The sequence below is a fragment of the Chiloscyllium plagiosum genome, chromosome 41 (assembly GCF_004010195.1).
Source record: "Chiloscyllium plagiosum isolate BGI_BamShark_2017 chromosome 41, ASM401019v2, whole genome shotgun sequence".
NCBI lineage: Eukaryota > Metazoa > Chordata > Chondrichthyes > Orectolobiformes > Hemiscylliidae > Chiloscyllium > Chiloscyllium plagiosum.
Window position 1 is genome coordinate 14,810,809 of NC_057750.1, and position 18,843 is coordinate 14,829,651.

An 18,843-nucleotide genomic window follows, 5' to 3' on the forward strand; every position below is an offset into this window, starting at 1 on the left:
ACGCCCCTCCCCCAAGTCCCTCCTCCCTACCTTTTATCTTAGCCTGCTGGACACACTTTCCTCATTCCTGAAGAAGGGCGAATGCCCGAAACGTCGATTCTCCTGTTCCTTGGATGCTGCCTGACCTGCTGCGCTTTTCCAGCAACACATTTTCAGCTCTGATCTCCAGAATCTGCAGTCCTCACTTTCTCCTCGAAGATGTCCCTAATTAAGCCATGCCTTTCTAAATGCATGTAAATCCTATCATGAAGATTGGTTCCCAACCATCGATGTGAGACTCACTGGTCTATGGTTTCCTGGATTATCCCTATTTCTCTTCTTGAATAGAGGAACAACATTAGCTGCTTGCCAGTCCTCTGGGACCTCTCCAGTGGGTAGCAAGGCTACAAAGACCTTTAACCTGATCTTGGTCAAGGCTCTAGCAATCTTTTCTCTTGCCTCTCTCAATAAGCTAGGGTAGATACCATCGCGCCCTGGTGACATATCCACCTTAATGTTCTTCAAGAGATCCAACACCACTTCTTTCTTGATCTCAAAAAGCCCTGGCTTATTAGCACGCTCCACACTAATCTCACCACCTTCCAAGTCCTTCTCCTGCATAAATATCGATGGAAAGTACTCATTTAGGATCTCGCCCAGATCCTCTGCCTCTAAGCACAAGTTCCCTTCGTGGTCCTACCCTCTCCTTAGTTAGTATCTTGTTTTTTTAATGAACGTATAGAATGCCTTGGGATTTTCTTTAACCATACTTGCCAAGGTCATTTTATGGGCCCTTCTTGTTCTCCTAATTACCTGCTTGAGCTCTTTCCTGCTTTCTTTATATTCTTCACAGGCCCTGTCAGATTTTAGCTTACTAAATCTTACAAATTTGACCAAATTTACAACCTCCCTCATTATCCAAGGATCCCTTATCATGACATACTTGCCATTCTTCCATACTAGATGATGCTGGTCCTGAACTCTGATCAGTAGGTCTTTAAACAATTTCCACATGTCAAATGTGGACTTGCCTGATAACATCTCCACCCAATTAATACTCCCTAGCTCTTGCCTAATACTGATATAATTCACCTTCCTCGCGTTCTCGTTCCTTCCCCCAAGGTCCTAACTTATTCTTATCTTGAAACTTAAAGAGTTGTAATCACTGTTGCTCTCCCACTGAAAGATCAGTCACCTGGCCAGGCTCATTGGCCAATACAAGGTCCAGTATGGCCCCTCCTCTCATTGCAATATCCATATACCGTTTCAAGAAAACCTCTTGGATGCACTAACAGATTCTGCCCCAGCTAAGCCTCTTGCTCTCAGGAAGTCCCAGTCAATATTGGGAAAGTCAAAGTAACCCACTATGACAACCCTGTCGTTGTTGCATCTTTCCATAATCTGCAGACATATTTTATCCTCAATGTCTCGGTGCTGTTGGTGGGGGGTTGGGGAGGGGCCTATTCCCATCAGAGTGATTGCACTCATGTTATTTTTGAGCTCTACCCATATTGCCTCAGTGAATGGGCCCTCCAGTATGTCCTCGGAGTGCAGATGTGACATTCCCCCTGGTGAGTGACACAGCTCCTCCATTTATGAACATAAATATTAAATATTAATCCAACTCACAATTGCAATGTGGAGTTTGCTTCAAATGTCTCAATGAAGTTCTGCCTTTTCTCAAAATCCCTCAAGTTAAAAATGGTGATAGGAGAGTGTGCTGTATTGGTGGTCACATTTTACATGTTTTAAGGAATAAACACCCCTCTCCTAATTGTAGATGGAATTGTGTTTACAAGTGGGGTTTCACTTGTGTATCTATAGAAACATGGAGAATAGAAGCAGGAATAGACCATTCAGCCCTTTGAGCCTTCTCCATCTTTCAATATGATCATGGCTGATCATCCATCCATCTCATTACCCTGTTCCTGGTTTCTCCTCATTCTCAAAGGATGATGTCTAACTGCTTCTTGTAAACATTTTGGCTTCAACCACTTGCTGCAGAGAATTGCCTGGGCGCAGTGCTCTCTAAATGAAGACAATTCTCCTCATCTCAGACCTGAATGGCCTACCCTATCATTTCAATTATGACGCCGGGTTCTGGACTGCCCAGTCATCAGAACAGCCTTCCTGCGTTTACCTTGTCCAGTTCCGGTCGAATTTTATAGCTTTCTATGAGATCCCCCTCATTCTTCTAGTGAATATAGTCCTAACTAGTCCAATCACTCCTCAGTCTTGACATCCCAGAATCAATCTGGTAAACTTTTGTTGCACTCCCTCTATAGCCAGAACACCCTTCCTCAGATGAGGAAATCAAGCCTACACACAACTTTCCAGCTGTGGTCTCAACAAGGCCCTGTTTAATTGCAGTAAGACATCCCTGCTCCCGTACTTGAATCCTTTCCCTGTGAAGGATAACATGTACAGTTTGCAACTGCATGTTTACCCTCAGCGACTGGTGTACAAGGACACCCAGGTTTTATTGCATCTTCCCCTTTCCTAATCTATCACCATTCTGTTAATAATAACCTTCCTGTTTTTGCTACCAAACAGGTAACCCATATTTACCCACATTATACTCCATCTTCCATGCATTTGCCCTCCCACTCAATTTGTCCAAATCACACCAGGCATCTCTGCATGTTCACAGTCCACCCTCCCACCTACTTTACGTCACAAGCGAACTTGGAAATATTAACCTTCATCTAAATCATGAATATACATTGTGAACAGCTGGAATGCAAGCATTGATCCCAGCGGTATCCCAGTAGTCACTGGCTGCCAGTAGGAAAAAGACCTGTTTATTCCTACCTTTGTTTCCTGCCTACCAATCAATTACCTTCACAACCACATCACAACCCCCAATCCCATGCACTTTGATTTTACATGCTAATCTCTTATTGTGGGACCTCATCAAAAGCCTTCTGAAAGTCCAAATAAACTACATGCACTGGCTTCCCTGATCACCTCTATGAGTTACATCCTCAAACAATTCCAGTAGATTTGTCAAACATAATTCCTTTTGTAAACCCATGCCGATTTTGTCCAGTCCGGTCACTGGTTTCCAAGTGTTTAGTTATTATTCTTTCATGATGGAGTCTAACATTTACCCCAATACCGATGTCAGGCTGACTGGTCCATAATTCAGTTTTCTCTCTATCTCCTTTTTAAATTGAGAGGTTACATCGGCAACTATCCAATCTTAGAAACTGTTCCAAAGTCTATAGAATCCTGGAGGATGACCCCCAATGCATCCACTGTTTCTAGGGCCACTTCCTTAAATACTCTGAAACTATCAGAATCTGGGGATTTATCGGCCTTCAATCCATCAATTTCCCCAACACCATTTCTTGACTAATATTGATTTCCTTCACTTCTTTCTTCTTGTTATGAAGTTGTGGGTGTACCTTTAAGAGAGTTAAAAGCAGCAGAACTACTGGACACAGCACCAAGTGTTCTCAATAAGGCAAAAATGTAACACTTGGTTGAACAACTCAATTAACTCATTGCCTGGAGACAAAAACAAATTCAAATTCGGCCAATCAGTTTAAATTATACCCAGAAAAAAAAAGTTCCAAATCAGTTGGAATTGAGTATATTGACAACGACACACTCTGATGCTCTGGGGTATAAGACAGAGGGAAAATTGAACAGTTGAGAGGAGAACTGACAAACCCAGCATGTAAACAGACAGTTTGAAAAAAATCTCTCTTAAAAGTACCTTTTCGATCAGTAATCTGTGACGCAGAAATTCCTAACAAGGGGAAAAGAAGATCCGAAGACAGGCTGCCTGGTTTTGAATAAGAAGTGTTGTTTTGTAAATCTTAATTGTGAGTTTTATCAGACTAGTATTATAGAAGGAAAGGTAAATGATAGGTTCGAGAAAAAAACTGTAAGTAGTGGTTAGTTAATTATTCTCTGTTATATTTTAAGAAATAAAGTTGTTAATTTTATTTTAAATAGTCCTTGGCATCTCGGATTTTTATAGATAACTGCATGGGGTAAATCTTTTCTGCATTGCTGGTTTTAAATTAAGCAGGAGGGTTTACCATTCTCACTAGAGTCTGTGTTTGCCAAAGTGTTTATGACATTATTTATGTACTCCCTTGTGAACAAAGAAGCAAAGTATATATTTAGTTAGTCTGATATTTCTTTGTTCCCCATTATAAATTCCCCATTTCTGACTGCAAAGGGGCTTACAGTTGTCGTAGAGTCATAGAGATGTACAGCATGGAAACAGACCCTTCGATCCAACCGGCGTTTGGTATACTTTCCTTTATTGGTCAGAGTATTGCGTACAGGAGTTGGGAGGTCATGTTGCGACTGTACAGGACGTTGGTTAGGCCACTGTTGGAATATTGTGTGCAATTCTGGTCTCCTTCTTATTGGAAAGATGTTGTGAAACTTGAAAGGGTTCAGAAAGATTCACAAGGATGTTGCCAGGGTTGGAGGATTTGAGCTACAGGGAGAGGCTGAACAGACTGGGGCTGTTTTCCCTGGAGTGGCGGAGGCTGAGGGGTGACCTTATAGAGGTTTACAAAATTATGAGGGGCATAGATAGGGTAAATAGGAAAAGTCTTTTCCCTGCTTCATTAATATTTTTTTTCTTCACAAAGCTGTAGAAGTTTGACAATCGGTTTGTATGTTGTTTGCAAGCTTACTTGTGTAGGCTGTTGTCCCTGTCTTAATCAACCCATTTGTCCTCCTTTGCTGAAATCTAAACTGCACCCAATCCTCGGGTCTGCTGCTTTTCTCTTGGCCAATTTTTATGCCCCTTCTTTGGGTATAATAGTATCCTTGAGGAGAAAGTGAGGGCTGCAGATGCTGGAGATCAGAGCTGAAAATGTGTTGCTGGAAAAGCGCAGCAGGTCAGGCAGCATCCAAGGAGCAGGAGAATCGACGTTTTGGGCATAAGCCCTTCTTCAGGAAGTATCCTTAACTTAACTTGTCAGCCACTGTTGGGCCACCTTTTTAGTTTTGTGATGGAGAAGAATGAATAATTTCCTGAATGAATAGTTTCCTGATAAAGAGCTTATGCCCGAAACGTCGATTCTCCTGCTCCTCGGTTGCTGCCTGACCTGCTTCGCCAGCACCACACTCTCAATGGGGCATGAATAATTGTTGTGGTTCCACTGTGCACTTTTTAAATGTTTGCCATTGCCTATCCATCAGCATTCCTTTAAGTGATGTTTCCCAACTTATTATGTCCAGCTTGTGCCTTGCACCATCGTGATTTCTTTTATTTCAATTCGTGACCCTAGTCTCAGAATAAATTATGTCAATCTCTATTTTATTGAAAAGCTCTATCATATTATGGTCAGTCTTCCCTCAGGGGCCTCACACAGATAGACTGACAGTTGTTCCTTTCTGATTACACAATACTCAGTCTAGGATAGCCTAGTTCCTCAATATATTGATCCTGAAAACAATCCCATACATATTCCTCTTCAGATTACCAATTTGATTTGTCCAATCTGTGTGCAGGAGATCACCCATAGTTACACCTCTCTCTTTATTATTTTTGTCTCACATTTCCTATTTAACTCATTCCCCAACTTTACTACACTTTCAGAGTCTGGATAAAACCACTATTGTTTGCTGCCAGTTGGAGTTTTTAAGCTCCACTCATACAGATTCCACTTCACCAGATCTAATGTCTTTCCTCACTATTGTGTTAATCTCCTCTTTAGCAAGGAGTGCTATCTATCTCTTTTTCTTTAATTCATTCATGGTGTTAAGGGCATCGTTGGCTAGGCCAGCAGTTATTATCCATCTCTAATTGTCCAGAGGGCAGTTAAGAGTCAACCACCTCACTGTGGGTCTGGAGTCATATGTAGGAGAAAGTGAGGACTGCAGATGCTGGAGATCAGAGCCGAAAAATGTGTTTCTGGAAAAGCGCAGGTCAGGCAACATCCAAGGAGCAGGAGAATCAACGTTTCGGGCATAAGCCCTTCTTCAGGAAGCCATTTTAAAAGTTGGACCTAATATCTCACGATTGCTACCAGTGCCACATGCTGGTCAGAGTAGTAGGAGCCTCTATTCCTGATGAAGGGCTTTTGCCCGAAACGTCGATTTTCCTGCTCCTCAGATGCTGCCTGACCTGCTGCGCTTTTCCAGCAACACATTTTTCAGCTGGAGTCATATGTAGGCCAGACCAGGTAAGAGTGGCAGTTTCCTTCCCTAAGTTCATTAGTTAAACAGATGTGTTTTCCCCAACAATCAACGATGGCTTCAAGGTCACCATTACATGCTTAATTCTACATTTTTATTGAATTCAAATTCTAGTATTTGCCGTCTCCGGATTTGAACCTGGATCCCCAGAACATTACCAGGGTCTCTGGAACAACAGTCCAGCGGTAATACCATGAGGCCGTCATCTCCCCGAAAATCTCATTTTCCTAAAAACTGATTGCCCCGGATATTCCGTTCCCATCCTTTGTAACCCTGCAGCCATGTCTCTATAATCCCAATAATATCATATTTGTGTGAACAGTTCATTCACTGATTGAGCAAGCTCCACACATTGAGACACGAGGCAATAGGGCTTAACTTTTTAACTTGCTCAATCCCATTCACATTAGTTTGAGCTTTAGCCCTGTTTGATTCTTCCCCTTGAATTCTCCGCCTGTCACTTTTCTTATTTCCCATTCTGTTTTTGGTTTCTTCTCTTCTGTTTCCCTGTATAAATTCACATTCTCCTACGTTTTAGTTTGAATACTCTCACAAGCAAACACTGTCCCTCGGACCTCAGTTCCAGTCCTGCTCAGATGCAACTAGTCCCACCATCCCCAGAACAGTCCCAGTGTCCCAGGAATCTGATCTCCCTCATACCATCTCTCCAGTCACGTGCTCTTTCTACTCTGGGTTAGAGTGGTGCTGGAAAAGCACGACAGTTCAGGCAGCATCTGAGGAGCAGGAAAATCGACGTTTCGGGCAAAAGCCCTTCTTCAGGAATAGAGGCTCTTTCTACTCTGACCAGCACATGGCACTGGTAGCAATCCTGAGATATTAGGTCCAACTTTTAAACTTACTTATTAATTTCCTATATTCTGTTTTTACGTAAAAACAAAGTGTGAGATGCTATGTTGTTGGTACATGGTCTTATAAATAGCAACAGACTGTAATTGGGATTGTAAGTCATCGGATGCTTGTCTTGTGTAACTCTGTAAATAATTGCTTATAAAAGCTTGCAAAAATTGGTTTCAGTTGTGTCCTCCATCATTTAGCTTTCTGGAGCTTTCTAAAGTTCAACACCTCCAATCTCCCCTTGTCAATATCAAGGCAATGCGGTTCACACCAATTTCATGCTACAACTGCTTACTTACAGTGACGTGTTCGAAGTCTTGTCCAAGTTCTGGTGATGCCGCTATTACCTCTCGCTCTGCAATCCACTGCTCCAGCTCATCGACCTCTCGGTTTAACTGGAAGAGCCAGTAATATTGCTCCAGCTTGCTTTTCCGTTCCTCAGCGAGGTCCTTCAGGCTCACGTACAGGCGGTCAATTTGAGATTGCTGTTTGCTGATCTGCTCGCTGTACCAGAAACACACAGTTAGTATGACATGTCATGGCCATTGCAACAAAGTAAAACCCAGACAAAGCACTTTCTCATCTTGGGACCTCGAGGTTCACATGCAGGTGGCCAGGAACGTTGAAATAGTTGTTTCAAGGCTTATAGGAACCTTGGGTTTATAAACAGAGGCACAGACTATAAAAGCAAGGAAGTGATGCCTCATCTCAACAGATCATTGGTCAGATCACGTTTCGAGTATTGTGTTCAGGTCTGGGCACCTAAAAGGAGATTTACTAGAATGGTACCAGGAATGAGGGATTTTAGATACAAGTAAATATTGAGAAATTGGACTTGTTCTCCTTGGAGCAGTGAAGATTAAGAGGTGACCTTATTGAGGTGACCAAAATTATGACTAATTTTGACAGGGTAAAGAAGGATATTTTGGTATGTCAGTAACTCGGGGTCACAATTTTAGGCTTGTCAGCAAGAGACGTAGGAGTGAGATGAGGAGAAACCTTTTTACTCAGAGTTAGCATTTGGAATATGCTGTCTGGAGGTGGATTCCACAGGAAGTTCCAAAACAAAGAGATGAATGTAATTTGAAAGTGATGAATTTAGACGGCTACAGAGATAGGGCTGGGCAACGGGACTAGCTCGGTTGCTCTTTCAGGAGCTAGTACAGACACGATGGGTCAAATAGCCTCCTTCTGTATTGTAAAATTCTACAATTCTCTAAGTCTCATCAACATAGAGCTTACTGTCAAACAACAGTCCCAAGAAATACCAAGACAAACATCTGAAATAGGAGCCGAAGTAGACCATTCAGCCCCTTGAACCTGCTCTACCATGCAATAAGATCAGTGGATCACTGTGGTGTAGAAGGAGGTAATTTGGCCTATCATGCTGCAACAGCTCTATTATCTAGACCACCTCTGTTATCTATAATCTCCTGCCCTTTCCCCAATTCTCTGCACACTAATTCTATCAAAAGCAAACCAACCAATGCCCTCTTGAATGGCTCAACGGAAGTCTCCTCCACCACTTTTCCAGGTAGGGCATTCCAACGTTCACTGTTTTTTTTCTCACATTACCCTTGTTTTGTTTCCACCTCATGTTAAATCACGGCTGATCTGTTTGTGCTACACATTCCACATTTCCATCTAGCTATGATCTTCTGCCTGTTCACCCACAGCGACAGAATCGCCAGAGAACCTCCTACAGGTACAGACCATTTTACCCATCGTCACTCTTTGCTTGAGCCATCTGAAGTTAATCCGACTCCTTCGGCCACCTGCATGCACACTGTGGTGCAGTGGTACTCTCCTCCCCAATCTCTGAGCAAGTCGGTCCAGCATCATGATCCATCAAAGTACATCCTGACAAGAATCTATCCACTGAGAGTTAGAGAATCACAGAGTATTATAGCACACAAAGAGGCCTTTCAGTCCAGCGTGTCTGTGCTCACCACTAACTCCATTTTCCAGCACTTGGCCTGTAGCTTTGGACACGATGACATGTCAAGTATTCATCAAAATACTTCCTAAATATTGTAGTGGTTCCTGCCTTTACTACCCTTTCAGGCAGTGAGTTCCAGATACCCACCACCGACTGGATGAAAACCTATTTCCTTAAATTCTCTCTAAACCTCCCAGTCACCTTAAATCTATGCCCCCGATTACTGACTTCTCTACGATTGGGAAACATTTCTCCCTATCTATGGCCTTCAGAATTTAGTACATCTCAGTCAAGTCCCCCCTCAGCTTTCTCTGCTCAGAAGAAACAACCCATATTTATCTGGTCTCTCCTCAAAGCTGAATCACTCAAGGTAACATCCTGGTCAATCTCCTCTGCAAACCTCCAGTGCAAACACATCCTTCCTATAGAATGGTACCAGTACTGCATATAGTACTCTAGCTGTGGTCTAAATAACGTCTCTACGACTCCATCGTAACCTCCTTGTTCCTGTTTTCAATACCTCAGTTAATAAAGCCTGTGCTCTCGCAGTGTTTTCCACCAATCCATATTAACAGGTTTAATAGATTAGCTGACAACAGAAGTTTTAAAGATGCCATATGAGAGTGTCAAACTTACGTTACCAGGCTAAGGGCTGGTAACCTGTTTGCTCTGAGTAGACAAAGTGAGACCAGAGATTTACGAAGAGAACATCTCACAAGATGTTTTAACAAGTGGAAATTAACTCTGCCATACAAAGTTAGAACAGGTCTACATCACTTATAGTCTAACATCCAGAATTGACATGAGGCAATTATGGGTAACAAAGTATAATTGAACACCTCATAGAGCACATCAAAGCATATGCCATGGATTTAGCATCAATCCCCATCAGACGATAGTGATGCAGTGGGTCATCCAACTTCATTTAAATTTCACTTTTGATGACCTGCCCTTGAAACCCTGTTATTTCACTATGGACTTCCACAAAGACTGATCAAACTCCAGCCTTTCCTGTTTCTACACTCCATTGGATTCTGGAACTGCAGTCCAGCACTTACTCAAAGGCACAGCTCTGGCTTTTCACCGATAGCTAGCTTCACAAAGCCTGCACTGCCCCTGAGGTTTTCCCTGAGCTCCATTCTGGTTCATGTGCATCAAGCAACTCCGAAAACACCTTTCTGAGCCGTTACACCAAAGCCAGGTAATTACCCTTAGGACTTCTTCCTGAACACCAACACACTGAACTAGTCCAGTTCAGTTACCTTCTCAGCAGTGTCCAGCTAAACAGCAGAACACGCTGAACTTGGAGCCAACTTACATCTGCCTGTCTTCCATACCCAGCCTCGCTGTCCAATCCCAACTACCTACATACTGAAGTGCTCTTCATTGATCTTTGAACACTTGTGAAGGAGGTATCGAAAATTTCACACCAAGCCCCACCATTGTCCTTAAGCAAGTTTTAACGCAGCCTTCTTGCAACTATTGTAAAACAGCTCGTTCTGCTATAATGCACGTTTCGTCAACACAAATTTGCTGCAACATGATTGACAAATTGGGGACACTGTTTCTGAAGCATGGACTTCTAAAACGTGTGTTGGCTGTAACCTGATTACATCGACAACACTTTAAATGCTGTTTCTAAAGCATGATTTTTCTATAATGGGGGGGTTGCACAAGAACGTAACCATCACGTTATAGAAGAACCACCTATATCCAGTTCCCTAAATGTTACCATCCACTGCTTGCTCCCATCACAACATGCTCCCTACATGTATCGCGGCATGTGACTGTGTGTGTGAATGAAACACAGAGATGCCGTGTCTAAGATATTGTGACTGTGAATATGCAAGTGAGAATGACAGTGTAACTGTGTTTATGTGTGAGAAAGTCAGACAAAGAGATTGTGACTGATACTCTGATTTTGTGCATGTATGTATGTGAGTGAGTGTGTGTCACCTGTGTGTGGTGTGTATGTATGTACGTGTGGGGTGTATGTGTGTGATATGAATGTGTGTGCTTTGTGTGTGGCTATTTTGTCTAATGTATGGGTATTTTGTGCGATGTGTGTGTGTGAGATTTGTATGTGTGGGCATTTTGTGTGATGTGTGTGTGGATGTTTTACATGTGTGAGTGAGAGGGTGTTTCTGTGAGTGAGTGAGTGAGAGAGAGACAGAAATGGAAACATTGAGTGGCAGTGGGACCATCATGTACACTCCTGATGTTTCAGACAGTCAGATCGCTCCAGGTTCTCTCAAAAAGGCACTTGTTTTGTTTGCACAGTTCAACTGAAAACGTCATTAGTTTGTTCTCTCACTATACTCTCAGAGAAGCTAGACAGAGAACGCAGAACAACCCATGGACTGTTTCAATTCAATCTTGATTAATATTGGGTCAATATTATTCCCCTCTGAGCATTTTCATAGAGATAACTTTTAAAAACATCTATACACCAAGATGCAGCATGTACATTCCCAATATGAGGCCAGAATCAGAGATCCGTAAATATCTCAGAGAGTACGGTGTTTGGAGATTACAGAGATGGGACAGAGGTGGTGGAGGTTGAGTTTTAAAGTCACTGTTTTATGAATGGGAACAATTCACCATCCAGCCTGTCTTTTTCCCATTTATGATGCCATGGCAACAGATACTGAAGGGAACCAAAACATTCTCATGTCCTCAGGGCATTGCACTGTTCTCATCGCAGCAAGTTAAACCACTCAAATCCCCTGAAAACACCCAATGGGAGGGTCACCATGCCAACATTCCTGAGAGCTGGATGGGATTTGAAAGTAGTATCACTACACGGCAAACTGCCCAGTGACCTTGATGTCACGATATTATTCGATTGTTCTCCAATGACAGCTATTCAACTTTCTCCTCCTGCCTAAACTGGATTGAAGTCACCGCAGTCACAAGCCACACCATTTCATGGTCATTTTACCTCTCCGGGTGGCCCGTGTCCAACAACATTCTACACGTCTTCGAGAGCTCACAGATGTTCTCTGCGTAATCATCAATTGTCTGCTCGAGAACGAGGTGTTTCTTCAACATCTGGAGGGAGCTCTGTTCATCCTACACAGGTCAGACAGGAAACACTCACGGTCAGGGTATCAAATACGGAATACATTCACACTTGGTGGCACAGATTCACAGGAGGGGGATCTGGACCATCCCAGATAACATAAAGCGGACGTTTCTTTGAGTGTCTTTGGAGCTGCACCCACCCAGGCAAGTGGGAAGTCGCCCATCACACTTTTGATCCATGTCGGCTTTCGGGGAGTCAGGGGATAATTTCCTTGCTGTGAGACTCCTGCTTCTATAGCCACCGTACTTATATATGACTGGTCCAGTTCAGATTTTGGCCAATGGTAATCTCCAGAACATTGATATTGGAGGTTTTAATGTCAGGCCTTTCCCCAAAGGTTGAATGACGCGAGTGAACCTTCTCACATTTTTAAAATTACCCAATCCCCAAGCTTCAACTGGGAATCATCATATCGCTGCTCGTACTGTTCAGAAACAAAGAGCTGTTTCATTCGTTCATGGGATGGCGGTGTTGCTGGCTTGACCAGCATGTACTGCCCGTCCCTAATTGCCCTGGACCTGAGTGGCTTGTGAGGCCATTTCAGAGGAATAGTTAAGAGTTAGTTACAAACTCAGCAGGTCTGGCAGGATCTGTCGAGAGAAAAATGTTTCAAGTCAATGACCCTTGTTCAGAACTGACAAGAACTGCTGATATGTATTTCTTCTAGCTCTCACACTGATGAGAGAGTGAGGGACGAGATTGAATAGAGTCCATGGAGACAGAGCCCAGGGAATAAAGGGGATACGCAAACAAACAGATAGCCAATGGTAAGAAGAGAGAGAGATAAATATTAGGTGGGTGCTGCTATGAAGAGTGAATATTTGAAAATGAGTTGGCTGTGCAGGGAGAAATCCACACAACACGGGACTTAAGGGTGTGGGGGAGGATGGTTACCATCTTGGGTGAGGGTGATCACCTTCTGGAATTGTTCATCTCAATGTTGGGTTCTAAAGGCTGTGACTTTGGCTGTAACTGTAAAGGCTCCATCTTCATGACCCAACACCCGCTAGCCTCACAAATGCTAGGAAATGGCCCATATGACAGAACCAAACCATCACCTCTTGATAATCAATGGCATTACCATGATTAAAACCCCCATTATCTACATTCTGGGAGTCACCATTGACCAGAAACAGAACTGGACTAGCCATATAAATACTGCTGCTTGAATGGGTGCAGCTCCAATGACACTCAAGAAGCTCAACACCATCCAGGTCAAAGCAGCCCATTTGATTGGCATCTCAGCCACTACTTTCAACATTTAGTCCCTTCATCACCCATGCACAGTAGCAACAGTGTGTACTATCTACAAACCGTTTACAGGAACCCTCCGAGGCTCCTTGGACAGCACCTTCCAGACCACCTCTACCATCTAGAAGGACAAGAACAGCAGATACATGGGAACACCATCCACCTGCAAGTTCCCCTTAAAGGTACCACAGCATCCTGAATTGGAAATATATCACCAGTCCTCCAGTGTCACTGGGTCTAAACCCTGGAACTCTTTTCAACAGCCCTGGGGCTCTACACAAACCACAGTGATTTATGAAGGTGGCTCACCCCCACCTTCTCAAAGACAATTAGGAAGGATAAGATGACACTCATATCCATAAATGAATTTTAAACATCAGACTGACATCAAAAGTGGGAAAATGCTTGGAGACCATCTTACAGAAGAAAATTCATCATCACTGGAACAGCTTTGATTAATAAATAACTGTCACAAGAATTTGACAAAAGCAAACTATGCATTTGCAAACAGAATTGAATTCGTCACTGAAATCAGATACACAATCACTATCAGGTTTGATGCAGGTTAGCAAGGCTATTCTGCTATTCTCGTTTGGTTGTGTCTGGAAGTTGGGCTGATAAAGGTTGCAAGAAGTTCCATTATTGGTCAAAACCATTGCTAATTAAAATGGTAAATACTAACACGTAACCTTGGACAGAACTAGACTTAATACTAACCATGCATAATACCACTCTTCATAATAACCATGTACACAACAAGGTAGCACACGAGGATTACCCCCAGTCTGATGATCCAACATCATGTCATGAATTTTTTTTTTATTTATTATTGTCACATGTACCTAGGCACAGTGAAACATTTTGCTTTGCCTGCAGTACAGGCAGATGATGATTAGATTCCTTACAGTGTGGAAGCAAGCCCTTCAGCCCAACAAGCCAAACTAACCCTCCAAAGAGTAACCCGCCCAGACCTACTTCCCTCTGACTCGTGCACCTAACACTACGGGCAATTTAGCTTGGCCAATTCACCTAACCTGCACATTTTTGGACTGTGGGAGGAAACCGCAGCACCCGGAGGAAACCCACACAGACAAGGGGAGAATGTGCAAACTCCACACAGACAGTCACCCAAGGGTGGAATCGAACCTGGGACCTTGGTACTGTGAGACAGCAGTGCTAACCACTGAACCACCGTGCCATCCCATCATACCATCAAAATGCTTAAGGGTAATATGTGCGTATTCACATTAACCCTACATACAATACTCCCCACCCCCCCAAGTCACTGACTCCTCTTATTACATTATTTACATCTACCTATATCATACATATTAGCTGTTATGAAGCAGAGGCATCTGCACAGACACAGTGAGGAACAGCAGCCCGCGCCTCTGACTGTTACCTTTCCTTTCTCGTCCGTCATCATGTGCAGTTCTTGCTCGCTCAGCCACGACTCCACCTCTGATGCGTCGAAGTAATACTGCTGGACCTGCTGCATCGCTGTCAGTCTCTGCTGCCGTTGCTGCGTCTCCTCTTGGAGCTCGGCCCAGAGCTCCCGCAGCCAGTCCAGGCTCAGGCGCACGGCTTCTGTCTCCGGGCTCTGGATGGAGGCGATGTGCCCTGCCCGCTCCATCACATCACTGATCCGCGGCTGGTGGCCCTGGATCTCCCGCTGAAGAGTCTGTGAACAGCAAGCAGAGTGAGAGCCGAGGGGAGACAAGGGAGCGGCCTCGGGTATGGCCCTAGCTCACTCACCGTGCTCGTGTGTGTTTCTAAGACTCTATGTGAGCGTGGATGAGCGGTTGCCTGCAGGAGTGTTATGTGGGCGGGCCTGTTTGCCTGTTAGTGAAAGTTGCTAAGGTTTCTTTGCATTTTCCCCGAAGTTCTTTGGCCAATCATACAGCTGCTAGCTGACTTGGAAATGTATCACTGTTTGTTCACCATTACTGGGTGGAAATTACACTATTCCATCTCAAACAGCTCTGTGAGACTAACAACATTGCACAGTCTGTGTTAGTTCAAGGAGGCCACCATCATAGGATCCCTACAATGTAGAAACAGGCCATTTGGCTCATTGAGTTCACATGGACGCACCCCCCACCCTATCCCCATAACTCTGTATTTCTCATGGCCAATCCACCTAGCCTGCACATCCCTGGATACTAAAGGGTCATTTAGCATGGCCAATCCATCTAATCTGCACATCTTTGGACAGTGGGAGGAAGCCCACACAAACACGGGGAAAATGTGCAAACTTCACGCAGGCAGTTGCCCAAGGGTGGAATCGAACTCGGGTCCCTAGCGCTATGAAGCAGCAGTACTAACCACTGAGCCTTTGTGCTGCCCCACTAACCCACGATCTTCCCAAGGCCAACACTAACCTTGAGTGTTTGACAAATTGCCAGTGTACTTCGGACTGTGTCAGAATGAATAAATGTGTGTGCGTGTTTACGTGAGTGAGTATCTGCTTGAGGGAGACCGAGTGAGTAAATGTGTGTGTCAATAAGCGAATGTGTGTACACATATGTGACAGTGTGCGTATGTGTGGAGAGTGAGAGTGTGGATGTGTCTGTATGAGGCTGCGAATGAGTGTATGAGTTTGATTGACTGCGTAGGTGGACAAGTGGGTGCGTGAGCAATTGTAGGAGTGTATGATTGATTGACTGGGTGACTGAGTTAGAGAATGTATGCACATGTGAAAGAGTGAATAAGTGAGCATGTGTGCAAAAGTGATTGATGTGAAAGAGTGGCTGAGTGTGTATGTGCATATCTGTAACACTGCATGTCTCTAAGACAATGAATATGTGTATGCAAGTGCGTGCGTGTAAGTGTCTTTGAGAGTGCACATCTGTAAGTATGAGTGTGTGTGTGTAAGTGTGTGACTGTGTGCGTGCACAGGTCACACTTAAGTTAGATTTACTTTGACACACTTGGAGACGTACCTGAATAACACCAGTCTGCTGAGAACAGCTTCGCTCATGCTGAGCAGACAGTCTGTCATACCCCCCCATCCTGATCCAGTCCACTTTCTTAAAACTCCCTCACAGGGGTTCACTGACTAGGTCAGTGTTAGTTGTTTATCTCCACTCATCCTTGAGGAGGTGGTGGTGAGCTGCCTTCGTAACTGTTGTAGGAGTGGGGGGAATTCCAGGATTTTGACCCAGTGACATTGAAAGAACGAGATATTTCCAAGTCAAGATAGGGAGCGGCTACAAGGGGGGTGTGGAGGAAGATACTGCTGGGGCCTTAGCAACTCGCTGCAGTACATGATACGGACAATCACAGTAAATGACCAATCTAACCTTATATCCCAGGCTTCCTTTCCCAATTCTGTCCCATTCCTGACACTCACCTGCAGTTTTTTCTGAAGGAGCTGCACTGTTTGCAGGTTATTCCCATGATCCTTGGATTTTGCCCGTGGCAAGCGTTCCTGAATCCAAAGCTGCGGGAACACACAGAATGGTCAGTTTCCTGTCCAGTCAAAGATAAATACGGGAGATACATACACAGGCGCTGCCTGCATTACTGTAAGAGTGCTCAATGCATTAACAGTGTTAATGCTACCACCCATCACGATATGACACAACAGTAAAGCGATGGCATAACAAGAAGACATTGCATTGTACCTGAATGTAATAAAACATCCAAAGGGGCTTGGCAGGAGTATTGTCAAAACTGTTACAGTACAAGAGACCATTTGGCCCATCCTATCTATACGGTTACACTGAATTGTTACAATGCAGAAGGAGGTCATTCGGCCCATCCTATCTGCACTGGTTCTCCCATTGAGAAATTCATCAAGTGCCACTCTCCTATCATCCCCCAGCCTCTTGGCAACCTTCCATTTTAGGTAAAGGTTTGATTAAATCTGCCTGCAGCACTGTCAGGCAGCACATCCCAGACCTTAATCATTCGCTTCATGGAAAGGATTATATCAAACCATCTTTGCTACTGAGTAACTACATTAAGATAAGTGACCAAACGCTTGATGAAAGATGGTATGAAGAGGAAGAGAGATTTAACCATGAAATCCCAGACCAAAGGGCCCAGGCAGCATAGTCACCATGCTGGGGAGACACAAGAGGCCAGAACTGGACGTATGCGGGGATCTGGAGGTGCTTACTGTGACAGTACTGTGCCTTTAAGAGAGATTTGTTCCATGCCGTTTCTCTTACAGAGGGGTGATGCCACAGTGGTGTCGGAATGTCTGCTTCAGAAGAAGTGAGTAAACAACTTTGAGCTCCCTTAGATAAAAGATGCATGATTGGGTGGAGTCCGGCTCACACACACCCAGGGTTTTAGTTCTGCTTTCAGTTGGGGTTTGGAGTTAGCGGTTGAAGCTGATAGATACAGCTCTCTCTCTGCTGCAGCAAAAAGCTCATGCTCTCTCTCTGCTGCTCAACTGTTTCTTTTGGTGTTCCTTTCTCCTGGACTGGAGATAGCGCGTGATGAAAATCTGTTTTACTGAATTTGCCTTTGCCAAGGATGTGTTAATAGGATGTTGTTATATTGGAACAGTTAGATTAGATTAGATTCCCTACAGTGTGGAAACAGGCCCTTCGGCCCAACAAGTCCACACCGACCCTCCGAAGAGTAACCCACCCAGACCTATTTCCCTCTGACTAATGCACCTAACACTATGGACAATTTAGCATGGCCAATTAACCTGACCTGCACATCTTTGGACTGTGGGAGGAAACCGGAGCACCCAGAGGAAACCCACGCAGACATGGGGAGAACGTGCAAACTCCACACAGACAGTGGCCCGAGGCTGGAATTGAACCTGGGACCCTGGTGCTGTGAGACAGCAGTACTAACCACTGAGCCACCGTGCCGCCAAGTTGATGATTAGGAGTTAAATAATGTATTATTTTATTAAGTATTTCGATAGAATTAAAGTTATGCCAGTTTTATTTTTGTTTGTATTTTAATCATCATTCATGAGGCAGCGGCTGGTGACAGGAATCAGGGGAAGGGGCCCATGGCAGTGACTGAAGGTTTTGGTCTTCCCAGTGTTTTGTGGAAAGGATTCCTCACATCCACCTCTCAGAAAAAGAGAGGTGCCCTCGGCCTGAGGGAGAATATTTAGGCTGGTGAGATGGTTTCTGTTTGATCGAGAGGCACAGTTTCTCTGTGTGATACTTACAGTCTCATCCTCCATATCCCTCGTCACCTGGTGAACCTCTTTCGATGCGAGCAGAACCCTCCGCCGCTGTTTCAATGGTTCAATCAGACGCACAATTCGTGCTTCGACCACGTTCTGTTTCTCGGTGACCTCTTCTTTTCCCGCCCCATCGTGGTTCAGGGTCGCAGCCTGGGCCTGTAACTCACCGACCTCCTTGTACCAGCCCTCCATCTGATTCTCCAGCACCTGCAGGTCAGCCAAGGTCATGGACAAATCCCGTACGTAAATAAAAGTGCACTCTCATTCCCTTCCCAAACCCCACCACATCCACCTAACCTTCGACATCATTCACACTGACAAAATCAACCCCTTACCTGCTCAATGACAATATTAATCTCTAATCCTGCTCACATTATCAACCTGACCTTTGACCCCATT

The 18,843-nt window shown here is 44.2% G+C and overlaps 1 protein-coding gene across 1 annotated transcript in view; it reads right to left on the reverse strand.

Moving 5' to 3' along the window:
• LOC122542711 (spectrin beta chain, non-erythrocytic 4-like) overlaps nucleotides 1–18,843 on the reverse strand; it is a 216,701-nt gene that overhangs the window by 76,091 nt on the left and 121,767 nt on the right. Inside the window, exons 18-22 of the mRNA XM_043680691.1 lie at nucleotides 18,427–18,651; nucleotides 16,633–16,722; nucleotides 14,683–14,961; nucleotides 11,886–12,016; nucleotides 7,305–7,509 (exon numbers count right to left, since the gene is read on the reverse strand). Of these exons, the coding sequence (XP_043536626.1) occupies nucleotides 7,305–7,509; nucleotides 11,886–12,016; nucleotides 14,683–14,961; nucleotides 16,633–16,722; nucleotides 18,427–18,651 (930 nt within the window). The remainder of the gene's footprint in view (nucleotides 1–7,304; nucleotides 7,510–11,885; nucleotides 12,017–14,682; nucleotides 14,962–16,632; nucleotides 16,723–18,426; nucleotides 18,652–18,843) is intronic.